The sequence below is a fragment of the Akebia trifoliata genome, chromosome 4 (genome assembly GCF_017979445.1).
Source record: "Akebia trifoliata isolate Shusen 1 chromosome 4, ASM1797944v1, whole genome shotgun sequence".
NCBI lineage: Eukaryota > Viridiplantae > Streptophyta > Magnoliopsida > Ranunculales > Lardizabalaceae > Akebia > Akebia trifoliata.
In genome coordinates, this window is record NC_141378.1 from 14,485,446 (window position 1) to 14,501,123 (window position 15,678).

General features: G+C 34.8%; 1 protein-coding gene across 1 annotated transcript; it reads right to left on the minus strand.

Moving 5' to 3' along the window:
• Positions 1 to 1,678: 1,678 nt before the first annotated feature.
• Positions 1,679 to 8,731, minus strand: LOC147404016 (protein ROLLING AND ERECT LEAF 2-like). Its single transcript, XM_086439819.1, has 5 exons — positions 6,774 to 8,731; positions 6,505 to 6,582; positions 4,345 to 4,559; positions 3,132 to 3,355; positions 1,679 to 2,501 (listed from the first exon to the last, which is right to left on the minus strand). Exons 1-5 carry the CDS (start codon positions 7,750 to 7,752, stop codon positions 1,856 to 1,858), a joined length of 2,142 nt encoding a protein of 713 aa, XP_086295945.1. The 5' UTR covers positions 7,753 to 8,731; the 3' UTR covers positions 1,679 to 1,855.
• Between the last annotated feature and the right edge of the window lie 6,947 nt (positions 8,732 to 15,678).

Consider the following 15,678-nt stretch of genomic DNA (forward strand, 5'->3'; position numbering starts at 1 on the left):
CATTTTTTTAAGTCCCACCCCACTAGACACTATTGTGAGGAATTTTTGTGCACAGAAAAATCAATTTGAAATGTATAAATTTTTGTTTGATCAATCGCACAACTAAGGACATCCCCAATTTAGAAAGAACCCAAATAGGGATGCCTTCAATACATGCGACATCTTGAGAAAAACAAAAGCAATGAAGACCACAACAAGAAGAAAAAAAGATGCGATACACATACAGAAACACAGATTTTACGTGGTTTCCTGACGATCAAGGTACATGTACGGATCATATTGATTCCACTATGAAGAGAAAACCTGCATTTACAAGTTATACCCTTTCATCCAAAAAGAGAAATATATACCCGAGAAAACATAACTAGGGTTTTACATATACTAGTGAAATTGTGAAAATATCCTAGAAAATTTTCTTTCAGGAGCTCCACCCTTGAACCCCCACCTTCTGAGGAAGGGGGCCGTCGGCCCCCCTCTAAACCCACCAGCAAGTTCAACACTAAACTCTACCAACAAACACTATGTTAAATGATGAACAATACTCCTTACTAACCAATACTATCATACTTCACAACAATAAAACATTGTACCAAACTTAAGAACAAAAAACACAAAGATAAGTATCATGAGAGGATTGACAGTTTGGAATATTCAGGTTGTTTTGCTATGACAGAACTCCACCACAGTGAGCTTTTCTACCTCCCTCGTTGTTCTTGATTTCTGTATCTGTGAATTCCGCTGTTTGGATAAGCCTTCTTGACTAGTGGAAGAATTTCTGTACCTTTCGTACTCATTTTTATTCAAAAAACTGCCAAGGTTTATGCGTCAAGGCAGGGTTTAGGGTATTCAAGCCCAAGGCTTGCACAAAAGAATGATAAATTTCTTGTTTGTTGTAGTTTACTTACTGGAGTAGTATTGTTCATATTTATTTTTATTTTTAGTGGAGATCTCCTAGTTAAGATTAATGAGTGGCAACCCAAATCTATGTCATGTGCACTGCTACCATGGTAGCGAAGTTTCTCCCTATTCAAATGATCTCCCTATCATAGATTATCAGTCTCAGCAGCACAAGCTCATGCCCATGCTGGCTTCAATATATGCCAACTTTACGACCCTAGATTTCGTGGAGAAATATTCAGAGATGAAGAAATCACACGATGAAAAAATTGTGGGGGACGTCCATGCCCTCTCTGCTGGCATCAAAGCTTATGTTGTGGTTTATGGAGCCTAATGATACTGGTCAATAAGGAGATTCTTTTAATCAAGCCACGTGTCCTGCCAATCGAGCTTTGGTAAAATCCTAATTATGTTTTAATGAGGTATATATTTCTGTTCTTTGGTAAAAGGGTGTAATTTATTACTGCAAATCCTCTTCATAATAGAATCAGTGTGATCCATGGAAGTATCTCAATCTTAGGGAATCACGTAAAATCTCTATTTCTGTGTAATTTGCGTTTCTTGGTTCGATTACCTGTTTTCTTAACATATGTGACATCTTATACGTCCAGTTATTTGAGTGTCCGTCAAGTAGCATGTGGAGGCCCATGCTTCCGCAGAAGGTCGTGGACAAGTCCAATGACACACTTCACTTATTTCGCCTTGAGAACATGTATACATTTCCATCAGATAGTAAGGTTACTTTGGTATAATTTCTTCAATGCAGTATCGAACATCCCGGTTGCTTCAAAGTATTGCTGTCATTGACTTATTGTGAAAGAATTTTATTTGTATGAGATGTTACCAAACAAGCAACAAGTTTATTAATTTCAAAATTTTACAAATCCATAATCTTACAAATATCTACTCCTCAAACTTCCCTACCAGGTGCCTATATCTAATTTAATTACATATCTCTTCACAATCTATTTGTCCTGCAATTTGTGTATGCCGCACGAGCTGCTTCGCACCCTTGTCGAATATTTTCACACAATTTCAACGAGGCCTCTGTGAATTTGGTCAGCCGATCGAGTACTTTAGTCAAACTTGTCTGTATGCTACTTAAGTTAGATAATGATTTATCGTACTTTTCATCCTCTTTGCTTTCTGTCTCGCCATTGTTGTCTGAATCCGAGGGTCCTTGTTGTTCCACTTGGAGTACCACCGAACTACGCATATCAGATATAAAGGCTTTGATGGCATCTGTGAGTTCCACAGATGGCAAGGTTTTGATTCCAGCACACCAATCCCGGCAAAGAACAAAGATGGGTGGAGCCAGAGCTCTACGAGGTGAGAAGACCCTTCTTCCCTTGGAACGTTCTCGAGGCATTACAATGCAGTTTTGAAGCCACCCATTGAGAGATTCCACATACGATTTGTGTGCATCAATCAAATGTGCAAAACTTGAACCAAAACATTCAATCTCATGTTGGAGATGAGCCAGAACTAGCTTATAAGATTCCCCTTGCGTTTGCCCCATCGAACTCTTCGTGTGATAGGCTAACGAGATGGTGATGTACTGTGCATGGTGGCACTCTAGCATTGCCTTCCACATCCGTATCAATCTGCAGAGGGCCCATCAGTCATGAATCTGAGGTTTACTCTGATTTAGATACATCCCAGCCATCCACTCAAATGATGGATGCAAAAAATATTGAACCCAAAATTAGAGGATAAATGGGTCGGATTTTATCCGAGAATGGAGTGAGCCAAAATCTGAACTTATCGGGTTTGGGTCCTTGGTTTGATGTCCCATGATCTGGGTCGGATACGGATCGATTAATATATCTGCCTAGATAGGAATTATATTTTGTTTTCAAAATTATATTTTAGGTCTTTCAAAATATCCTTTTCCACTACTTTAATAAAACATAAATTCTTACAAAATAAAATGATTAAAATGGTAAAATAGAATAATATAGCAATTAACAAACAAGTATAGGTGAAATAATGTTGAATTATCGGACCCGAATCAAGCAATTCGATTGGGTCGGATTCAGAGTTTATCGAGTAAGATCCAAGTCAGATCCGGATCCATATAAAAGAATTTCGGATCTGAATATGGATATACTCAGATCCAAGATGAATCTGACCCATTTTAAGCCCTACCCAAAATGCATACACCCAACCAGCTCAAGAGGAAAACTTAAAAGTCAAATTGTTATCCAAGATGAATGAAACTAGAGAAGCATTACCCATGTATCAGCTCTACGAGCTGTGGTTGCAACTCTTCATCCCTCATTTTCTCAATCCGCTTTGCAATTGAATCAACAGCATGAAGGGCCACTCTAATTCGTGAATGAAGATCCTTTACAACTGCACGAGTTGTATCAACCACTTGGGTGCTTGCATCTCTTGCAAATTGGTGCTTGAGTTGGTCACACTTGTGATCATATTCCTTCCTGATAAATTCACTAGCCTACAAAAGAACATATGAAGGAATACTAGCAATTTAGTCTTCTAAACCAATATGTATGAATTGATTAGTTGATGGGCAAAGTAATGTTTAGGCAAAGCATGATTGATTTTTGTGGAAAGATTTTCTAAATAGCAAAGTTGTTGGGTATTTGTATTTGGAAACAAATAAAGCAATGATAACCCATTGATTGTTATTTATGACCCTAATCTCAGGTTACTTTTGTGGAGGTATGCAGGATTCGAGTTTATGGAAGAGTGCTGGGGGTTCAGGGATCAGAAGGTCCCCAATTTGCCTCGTGTTGTTTTTGGTGCCCGTACAACCATTGGGAGTATTTTCAGTATTAGAAAATATGTGGGAAGCCCTAGGATGCTATATATTTGTTCTCTGGAAAACTTTAAAATTGTATTGTTTTTTGTGACTTCATCAGCAACAAATCTTCATCGCCACCCGTGGACGTAGGCAATTTTGCTGAACCAAGTAAAATCTTGTGTCTGAGTATGATTGGTGTTTTTTATTCTCTTTTGCATGAATTTCTTTGTGTTCATTGTCTGATTCGTAGGGTATTCAGGTGCTTCCGCACAACATTGATAACCTTTCTAAGTTGCTGAGAACATATATAGATCCAATCTTCATTCTCTTCAATTGATTTTATTTCTAGTAGAGCAATACCACTAACAAATATATTTCAGAATATTACAAGGAAATAATGAGTTCTTTGAGGTACACGAAGTCCTCAAAAAAGGGATATCAAAACCTGAGATTAGAACAAACTAAAGAACTGGTTTGTCATCAAAACTTGATGGGATCGAGAAATGAAAGACCCTTACAATTGAACAACAATGTTGAATTTGGAACTTAATTGTTCTAGATCCAGAAGAGGAGATAATTAGGAACAAAAACCGATAGAAAGTAGATGCAATATAACTAACTAGGCAATCAAGAGGAGTTGGTACACAATTTATTTGAGTTGATTGGATCAGACAAAGTACCTTCACTTCATCATAAAGTTTTCTCTCCCATGCATATAGTCTGTCCAAGGTAGACGAATGGCTTCCTGAGATCATGCAGAACTCTTCAACAAAGTCACTCCCACTGTCATCGATGTCATCCTTTGATGCCGAAGTAAGAGGATTCTTGGACAAAGATGATTGTGAAGATATTGATCGGTTCCACGTGATAACCTTTGCCATATGTTGAGGAGGTTCTATACAGATATCATTAAATTAGATACGCCAATCCGAAAAACATATGTACCGAGCTAAATGTTCAATAGGTGATGCCAAATATATATATATATATATATATATATATATATATGGGTCGGGTTCCGTAGACACATAAAGCTACTCACATTGCGACACAGTGTTTTGTCTTATATGGGCAAAAATGTTTGGAATGGGCTGATTTTTTGTGAGGATGATCTCTATGGCGAGGAGATCATCCTTGCCAAAAATCAGCTCATTATGAAACTTCTAGCCCCATGTTTCCAAGTTGAAAAATTTTAGACCGTCCAATTTTTGTAAATCAATTTTGATGGGGTTAGAAGTTTTGGAATGGGATGATCCCCTCATCACAGAGATCATCCTCACAAAAAATCAGCCCATTCCAAACCTTTTTGCCCATATAAGACAAAAACGGTGTCGCAATGTGAGTCGCAATATGGGTCATAGGAACGTCACCCTATATATATATATATATGGGGGGCGTTCAATGGCAAACTTTTTGGCAAAACATTTTTCAAAACATGAGTTAGAGGTTTTGGAATGGGCTGATTTTTGGTGAGGATGATCTCTACGGTGAGGAGATCATCATCACCAAAAATCAGCCCATTCCAAAACTTCTAACCCCATAAAAAACAGTTTACAAAAAATGGACGGTCCACGATTTTTCAGCTTGTAAACATGGGTTAGAAGTTTTGGAATGGGCTGATTTTTGGTGAGGATGATCTCCTCACCGTAGAGATCATCCTCACCAAAAATCAGCCCATTCCAAAACTTCTAACTCATGTTTTGAAAAATGTTTTGCCAAAAAGTTTGCCATTGAACGCTACCCTATATATATATATATATATATATATATATATAGATATATATATATATATATATATATATGTATATGTATATATATATATATATAGGGTGGGGTTCCTACGACCACCATTACGACTCACATTGCGACACACCGTTTGTCTTATATGGGCAAAAATGTTTGGAATGGGCTGATTTTTTGTGAGAATGATCTCTGTGATGAGGGGATCATCCTTGCAAAAAATCATCCCATTCCAAAACTTCTAACCCCATCAAAATTGATTTACAAAAATTGGATGGTCTAAAATTTTTCAACTTGCAAACATGGGGCTAGAAGTTTCATAATGAGCTGATTTTTGGCAAGGATGATCTCCTCACTATAGAGATCATCCTCACAAAAAATCAGCCCATTCCAAACATTTTTGCCCATATAAGACAAAACGGTGTGTCGCAATGTGAATCGTAATGGGGATCTACGGAACCCGACCCATATATATATATGGGTAGCGTTCAATGGCAAACTTTTTGGCAAAACATTTTTCAAAACATGAGTTAGAAGTTTTGGAATGGGCTGATTTTTGGTGAGGATGATCTCTACAGTGAGGAGATCATCCTCACCAAAAATCAGCCCATTCCAAAACTTCTAACCCATGTTTACAAGTTGAAAAATCGTGGACCGTCCATTTTTTGTAAACTGTTTTTGATGGGGTTAGAAGTTTTGGAACGGGCTGATTTTTGGTGATGATGATCTCCTCACTGTAGAGATCATCCTCACCAAAAATCAGCCCATTCCAAAACTTCTAACTCATGTTTTGAAAAATGTTTTGCCAAAAAGTTTGCTAAAAAGTTTGCCATTGAACGTGACCCTATATATATATATATGCAACCCCAAATTCATGGCAGACAAGCATTGGCAAACCAAGTTGTTGATTGGTTTTTCATTCCGATGATAAAGATGGTCAGCTATTATGATTTTGGAGCTCATTAACAATCAAAGAAGTTAATAATTGATTTAACAGATCAAATTGACACATAGGGTAGCTACATACACAATGTTGCGTCAAAGACACAATCTTAGTGAGTTGCAAACGAGAATAACATTACCAAGAAATGAAAACCTACTATGAGGAGCAGAGTTGGTTTCCCTACGACAACAAGCTATATAACAAGCCGCCAAAAATACTGAGGCCGGCGATCTTCCTGCAAGAAATATAATTCAATGAGCTTATGCCATGAAACTTACATTGCCATGCCAAATGCATTCAATCCTAAAGAGAGTACTAGAAGTGAACCATAATGCTAATAGACTAACAAAGAACCAAAATCCAACTAGAAAATTATAAAATGTAGACCAATGTTTCACACATAAACCACACAGGCATATAGAATACCTTTGACCTCGGAACAACTGAGCCGAATTTTGTTCACCTCAAGCATTCTAGAAACCTCCTTACCAGATTCAGAAGCTCTAAAAAACCGGTGCTCGATATCCTTCATACTTGACAAGAAATCTTTAGCCCTATGAGTGATGAACTCCGAAGGATCCTCTCTTTCTTCACAAAAATCCTTCACCAATCCAAGTTTCTCACTTTTTGAGCCTGACTGATCCAAAGCAGCATTGCCCACCAAAGTTTGGTCTGCATCTTCATATCGTTGCGAGGGTGTAATTTGTTTACTTTGAGTAACTGAATTACCCGAAATTTTGCCAATCCTTTGTTCGTATTCGGACCTTATTAATCCCCCAAAATTTTCATTTTTACCTTCTAAATCAGACTTCTCCCTACCCTCTTCAATAAAAGGAACAACTTCCTCTTCCCTAAATTGCCCCAACCCTTTAACATTATCGAAATTGTGGTTGAACCCATTTACACCGCTGAACCTAAAACTTGATTTTTCATCAATTGGATCAAAAAAATCCCAAGAAGAATCTGTTTCAAGTGGTGGAGGAGGTGGAGGGAACATCAAGGTCTCACCTTCAACAAAAGATGGATCAAGTCTAACTGTTACGGCAGTGTTCACACACGATCTCATGTAGTTCAAGTTGAAGAGTGGAGGAGAGAGGGGACTCTCACTGTGTAGTGGAGAATCCATTGCTTCAGCATTGTGAGAAGGAGATGGAGATGGGTATGAAGAGTGAGATGGAGTTTTTTCAAGTTCAGTTGCAGAGGTCGATAGAGACGACTCTATTAAGGCCTCAGCTTCTGCGAACCTCCTTAAAGCGATCCCAATACTTCGAAGAGATTGAACATAAGAGAGATGAGCGGCTGAAAGATCGTACCTAGAATCAATGGCTTGCTTTATGAATCTCTTCCTTTCCTTGCAGAGACGAAGAGCTTCGCTTTTCTCGATTCTAGAGCTCGAACCACCCATTTTTCAAGTAAAACAACTGAAACTAAAAACCCCACTTCAGTAAACGTCCATTAACGAATCCTCCACAATACCCACTTGAGAAAAACTGGTGTTTTTTGCCTTCCTTTCTAGAAAGTTGAAACCCTACTTGCTTCTAAAAAACAGAGCAACCTTTAGTTCATCTGAAACTTTTTGGGTTGTCCATGAAATCGAAGACCACTCTGAGAAAACTTCAGGTTTAGAGTCTAAACGAAACCATGATGAGAAGAGATACTACTAGCTTTCGTTCCTCTTTTATTTTTTTCTTCCACAACTCGTGTTCTTCTGTGCGAGCGAAACAGAGGAAATTTTAGAAGTAAAGGTGGTGGAGCAGGGGAGGAGTGAGTAGAAGTAGTTGGGTAAACATAAAGTTTTTACCATAAGAGGATAAACTGAATCAATGCGAGAAAACGATGTGTGGTATCTGCTCTGAGTCTCCTTTCTGGGTTTCAAGCACAAATGGAATGATGAGAGAGAGGAATCTGTTCAGTCGATTCTGAGAACGAAGGATCCTCGTGGAGAGAGAGAGAGAGAGAGAGGTTATTGATCAATCAGAGAGAAGAAAACTGGGGATGCTTTCAAACAGAATCTGTATCGTCTTCTCTATGTATGTAGAGAGAGAGAGAGAGAGCATTTCCTTGGTGGTGTATTTTATGCAAAAATACAGACTACAGAGTAAGGTGTCAGAGGAGGAACACCTGTATTTGAAAAAGTGATGAGACAAAAATGCACCTAGGGTTCCTTAGAGATATTCTTCTATAGGCTCGTTCAAGTCCGGGTTTTTCGGTAAATGGGGTTGTGAGTTGTGACGGACTGCATCTACATGGAAGAAATGTATTAAAAACAAGGATGGTCGTGGCTAGTGGAAGAGTGAGTTGGTTCCACTACATGGAGAAGATGGGTTATGGCGGTGGTGGTGTATTTTATGCAAAAATAGAATTTTTTTCTTAGTGGTAGTATCGTCATTTTCGAAGACATGAATGTGATTTTCTGAGGAGATTAGTGATGATGTGCATGAGAACTTTAGAAAGATAGTAAAGTTGTCTTCTCTATCTTTAGATAATTAAAGAAATATGGGTTTTGTTAACGTGTGTCGTTAGGACACATGTTAAGTTGCATTTAAAACGCTTTGAAAATTAGCATTTTGAGGTGTTTTTGGTAGGAAATAAAGTTTTGGAGGCATTTTAAGTAGTAATGTGTGCCTAATCCTATTTAGTTTTAGCTGGCCCACATACCCATATTTGAAAGGAAAATATTGGAATGACACAAAAGAAGATACAAAGATGACAAAAATAATATGGTGGCACGCACATAACTGTAGATACTTTTTACTCATATCATGTGGAAAAGTATCTACAAATATGTGCATGACACCAGGCGTTTTTGTCACTCTTGTGTCTCCTTTTGTGTCACCCCAACAAAATTCAATTTGAAATTAGTATCCCAATCTTCTTCTTTTTTTTTTTCTAATTTAGGAAATTTAATAAACCTTCTTGATAAATCGAGGATGTTAAGTTTACTTTTTTGTAGAATGCAAAATTAGGGGTGTGTTTGATAATTGTATGTGAGAGTTGATTGCCTGCGCAAGTTTGTAAATTTATCATGTTTGAAAGCGCAATTTACGTGAATTGACAACTCACCAACTCTCAAAATACTTTGTCGTTTGTGTAGTTTAACATTCATCTTAAGGAGTGAATGTTAAGAACATTTGTTGTGAAGCCACAACCCATGCTCTTCATCACAGGTAATCTCTTTCTCTCCCCCCTATCCCAATCATTTATCTCCTTTTTCTTTTATAGTCCCAACCATATTTTGAATCATCTACCCTGTAATCAATTCTATTTGAGGAATTGTTAACCTGTTTGTTGTAACTCTCATCATTCACCAATCATTGAAGTTCATATTAACCCTTATTGTAAACTTTCGATAGTTGAACTCTTGAAAGTTCAATTATCAAGATTAACTCTCCCCTTTCAAATACACTCAAGGTTTATCCAAATTATCAAAAGTCAAGGTCATTTTTTCTATGAATTAAGATTGAAAATTTAATTTATTCATAATTTTCTTTAATAATTTAAGTTTTAAAGGGTATAAAAAATCAAAATCCCACCTTTAATTCATCAATAAAAAGAGTCATTGACTATCGATCAAGGGGCGAACCTAATCTTGTTTATTGTAGGAGGGTAAACCTAATTTCTCCAATTTCTGAAAGTGATTTTATTGAATGAGTTAGAATATGTAGACTCGTGGAAAAAAAACTCACATGTTCACACATGATTCCAAATGTGTAAGCGATAAATCCAATGGTTAAAAATAAAATACATATTTTTAAGAATATATTGAATATCTTTAAGATAAATCTCAACTGTTAGATTTCACATTTACACGATTGGGATCATGTGTGAATATATATGAGTTTCATTTCATGAATCTACAAATCCCAACCCTTAGTAATTAATTACCCTATTTTTTTCTTTTTGTGAGAATGCCATAATATAAATTAAATTTAATGAACAATAATATTATTTATATTAAGATTTATTTTCCTACCTTGGTTATTAATTTGTTATAAAGTTCTTTTGTTTTCTAAGTCTAGTGAAATAAATGTGACAACTTACTAAGATGGTCAATGTATGTGAATGTTGACTTCCAAATCTTATGTTAAGGCTTTGATGATGATTATTATATTTCATATGGACTAAAATAATTGAAGAACAAAAATATAATTAAAAATAATAATAATAACCTAATTTTCCTGGGCTAATTACTTACAACATTGAAGTAGTCACCTTTTACCACTAATGACTCCCCATTTCAAAATTTCAAAGAAATTACTTATCAAGTACATTTCAATTGAAGTTGCCTCCAATATTTTAAATTTTTTCTACTCATCTTGGTGAATATTTGAATTATCATTGTATTAAAATTTTTAGACAAATAAAAATAATAATATAAACGTCGTCCGATCTTCAACTTATAAAGAAAAAAATACTTGATCTTTCTTTTCGAAATTATTTATCTTCCACTTCTAAGTGAAAAAAAAAAAAAACTTTTTATGATAGATAATTTTGAAATTTTATTTATTTAAACTTGAAAAATAAATAAAAATTTACCTCTATCTTTAATGTTAAGATTCTATCCACATCAACCCTCAAATGTCAAGAATAAAATTCAATATATTATAAAAATAATTTAGTTATTACAATTACGACATTTTTTCTTCTCAAAATATATCGGTATGGTTGAGGGGTGTAAAGTCGTAACAATGTTATTATTACTACACACGTGCCACAGACAGGTGTGATGACATAATGTACTGTTGACAAGGCAGTCGAGAAGTAATGATAGAACATGAAGACTAAAGTACAATAAAAACAATCAAAGATCATAATAGAATTTTATTGGAAGAAAAACAAGATCTTATGTAATTATAAATCTCTTGATTTCTTCGTATCTCAGTCCATTACTATACTCTCTCTCTCCCAGTAAGACACCTCGTGACACATTAGTCCAGTTTCACTTTGTAAAGTTGTCACGCTCACACCATAACACACTGTCCCGAAACGTTACAAAACTGATTGGGAAGAAACATTCAACCATAAATAAATCGAATCCGTACAAAGGAAGAGATTCACAAAATCCTTGATGTGGGAAAAAGGGCGAAAAGATGGGTTGACATGTCACGGGCCAAATTTAAAGAATATTAAGTTTAAATTTTAAAAAATAAATAAAAATTATCTTAGGAGAGAGATGCTTTTGTTAGGGTTGCCACAATTGCCATTTCCGTTCCCAAATCTAACTCAAAACACTTCGCTGTAATTCAGACACTTTGATGAAAAAGCTTCGAACGGGGCAATCCGATTCAAAATTTTAAAGAATCCCCACTATTAGATCTCACGTGGCATTTCAAAGGAGATTGATCGATATATTAGAGATCATAAAAATTATAAAAATATGAAATTGAACAAATAATGAGATAAAATTTTAATGAGTAAGATTCGTTTCATAGGATTAATCGTGATTCAAATTTTCTTTTGAATTTAAACTAAAATAGAATTTTGAAAACAAAATTTTTAAAAATAAATTAGAATAATTACAACTAAGAAGTGAATTAAAATTGAAATAAGAGAAATAATAGAGATTGAAAATAATATAAAAGAGACTTAGAAATATTAAATTAATCTTTGCAAGTTATCCTATTACTGAATAATTCTCATTTTAACTCAATTAACGTAACAAATCGTTGTTCGTGGATTGAAAAATAAATCAATTAACACTTGAAAGTAACTAAAAAATAACAATTGTGAATCTTAAATTTAGAAGAGATTATCCAACTTATATATCAAATTCATTACAAAACATGATAAATTTTAAACTCATCAAAGTTAGAATTGGAAATACAAAGTTGATGATCTCACCTTAAGAGCCTTTACAATAGGGCTGTCAATGGATAGGTATCTGATCGAATACTGTTATATCCAAATTCGAATCCGAAAAAATAATAATACCGTCCGAATTCGAATCCGAATCCGATCGAATATCCCTAATAAACATTCGAATTCGAATCCAAAAAATATATCGGATATCCGATAATATCTGATCCGATCGGAGTTCGCACAGTCGAAACCCACAGATTTTATCTAAAAAATTATTCCGACGGGTTCAGATCGTAGAGAGAGAGAGAGAGAGAGAGAGAATATGTACCTGGATGCTCGCCAGCGGGAGTAGATGTATCAGAGTTCGCATAGTTGAAAGTTGAAACCCACGTATTTCCTTTAAAAAATTACTCCGATTGGTTCAGATCGGAGGGAGAGAGAGAGAGAGAGTTTTTGACCGAAGTAATGCTCTCATTTATAATTCGATCGAAACGGAAACCTCCATTACCGTATGGTGTTTTAGTGCTGGCGGGTTTGAGAAGATAATGTGTTGAAATTAAGTTTTGTTGTATGACAGCAATACTTACCACTATATATTTATATATATAAAGTTTTGTTGTAAAACATAAATACATAATATGTGTATTATTATCAGAGCGGATATTATCGAATTCGAATATCGCAATATCCGAATTCGTATCTGAAACTCATTCGAATGTTTAAATGACATCTGAATCCAAATCCGATATCCGAAAATTTCGAATTCAAATTCGGATTTTGGCTATCCATTGACACCCCTACTTTACAAGAACACAATTAAAGTATAAATAATGGAATTGAAACAACAATATTAAGATGAAGTCGCTTCGGTGTCATTGACCTCTTTAAAGAAAGTCTAGTCGATCATTGCAAGGAGCAAGTTGCAGTAATAGTAAAAAAAAGAAAACATGTTAGAGAAGATGATGAGATAAGTCTTTATTGTAATTCGATTCTCTCTTGATGATCTTTCAATGGAGTTACAAAAAGAAATTAAAGAACAAAGATGAAAGAAAAATATTTTTGAGATTTCATTTCTACAAGAACACTTTCTTTATAAAATTTTTTTTTTAGAAAATTATAAAAATTTTAGAAGAAGAAGAGGGACCCATTCATTTGGGACAACCACTCAATTTATAGTTTTCTAATCGGGTTATTGGGTCGGATTTTCGTCTTAATTGATTCGAGAAAGACCTTCCATTATAACGATCGAAGAGTCTGAAATTTGCAACTCGAATCTCAAGGCAAAATTCCTCGAGATTACTACGGCATTGTAAAGACCTATCGCCGCACGGTAACGTGGCGGATTTTGGCTCCGAAATTTGATGTGATGTTCCCTTTCGACTTGTACATTATAACAAAAATTGTTACAAAAATATTTGATCTCTAGTTTTGCCATTTTTACCTGTAAATAGTAGGAAAAATTATTAGTTTCAATATTTTGACAAATTAATACAATTTATAACTACTTGAGATAATTAACAATTACATGTTAATCATTTTTGTGTAATTATGACCTCAAAAAGTTATTATACGGGACCTTATTAGAGGTATTTAAAAATTTAGTGAAAATATAAAGACGTAAAGTAAATAGAATATGATTCCTCGGGTGGCATACTCATATGACTTGACAAGTTCGGATACTCTAGATCTGAACGGCCTCAGGATACACAACTTCACTTTCTCATAAAAAGTGTATCTCGAGGCTTATGGATCTACGATTCCCAAACTTGTCCATGTCATTGAGTCACACTACATGAAAACTGAAAAAATCAACACAAAAATTTGATGGGCCAAGGCCCACGAATTTTAGAAACTGAATTTTGACGGTCTAGGACCGTCAAAATTCTCGATTTTCCTAGATTTGACAGCTTAGAGCTGTTGAATTTCTCTCATCCTTCATTAATTTGACAATTTCGACCTATCAAAAAAAAAAAAAATTGACAATGAAAAATTCGATGCCAATTGGACCTATTAGTCCGTCGAATTTTTTGAAATTTGACGGCTCAAGACCTTCAAATTTGGGCCCTTTTCACATTGTGTCATTTGAGTATGCCACCTGACAGATCATATTATCAAGATTCAAATAGAAAATGCCACATGTTTTATAATGAAGAGAGTTCCTGTGAAATTTGAAGAAGTTGGACTTACACTTTGAGAGTTATTTTTGTTGTTTTACTCACAAATTTTGGGAATCTGTTTAACTTTAGGTGAAACTTGGTCCGGTTCAAATTGATAATCGAATCAAACCAAGAGCTTTGGATTGGTTCGGTTCGATTTATAATAAACTTCGGTTTGGTTCCATGTTAACAAAATAGATAATCGGCCAATTTAATTCGGTTCTTAGTTCATGCCTTGTATAGAACTGAACCAAACCGAGAATGGAATCCAAATAAAATTATTTAATTACCCACTTTTTGCTGGATAAATTAATTATTTTTTGTGGAATGGTATTTTTTTTTGGATGGATGGATGGATTAATGACTTTCTTTAATTGATGAAAAAATTATTGACTTTTGCTTTTTATGAATGGATACATTAATGATTTTATTTTATTTAATTGATAGAAAGATTAATGATTTATTATTTGAGATTTCATACACATATTTATTTATTTTTATAAAGAATATGTTGATTCAATTAGATTTTTAAGATATTAACAACCCATAGAACAGAACCAAACCAAACTAACCTTAGTTCGATTCAGATTGCTTTGGTTTTATGGGAATTTGGTTTAGTTCTGATATGGCTCCAAATATAACCAAGTTGCACCCCTACTTTTAACAGATTGAATATAAGATGAAGTAATAGAATCATAAATATGGGTTAAGTGAATCTTAGATTGAGTCACGTACTGTCGTGAAGCAATAATACAGAGATTTAAGAGTTTGTTGGGACATTTTGGTTACATCAATTCTAAAAGCTTTTGAATTTCCTACACCACAACCTCTTCAATGTTTAAGTTAATATCCAAAATTAACAAAGTATTTCAAGAATCCTTTCACCTTGATTCAATAGTTATTTTACCTCTTTAAAAATTTTGGTTAAGAGAACTTTTCTAGATTTATCTCAATATGTTCCTTTTAATGAGAATACTTATCCATATTTACCATTTTATCCTTTTTTTTTTTCTTGGGATTTGGATTGATCCACCAATGTTGCCTTTTCTGTTCTGGCTTTCAAGCTCCTTATTTTCCGAGCTTATTGATCGAGGGGAAGATAAGACTGGGGCTTAGGGTGACACGTGGAAGATCAGAGTTTTTTTTTTCCTCCAGAGCGTTGATATGAGGTTAGCAGACATCCATTCACATAATTCAATAATTAGAATAATTTAGAGCAGTTTCATTTCAATCTCTAAGTTAATTATGTGATCGATCCAACAATAATATTTTACATTTTCAATCGAAGGACAAAAGGATAAGGATTATAAAATTCCAAAAAAGAAGGTTTGCGCAGAAGAGAGAATACATAGATTATATAGTTCAGCTTGTTTTTT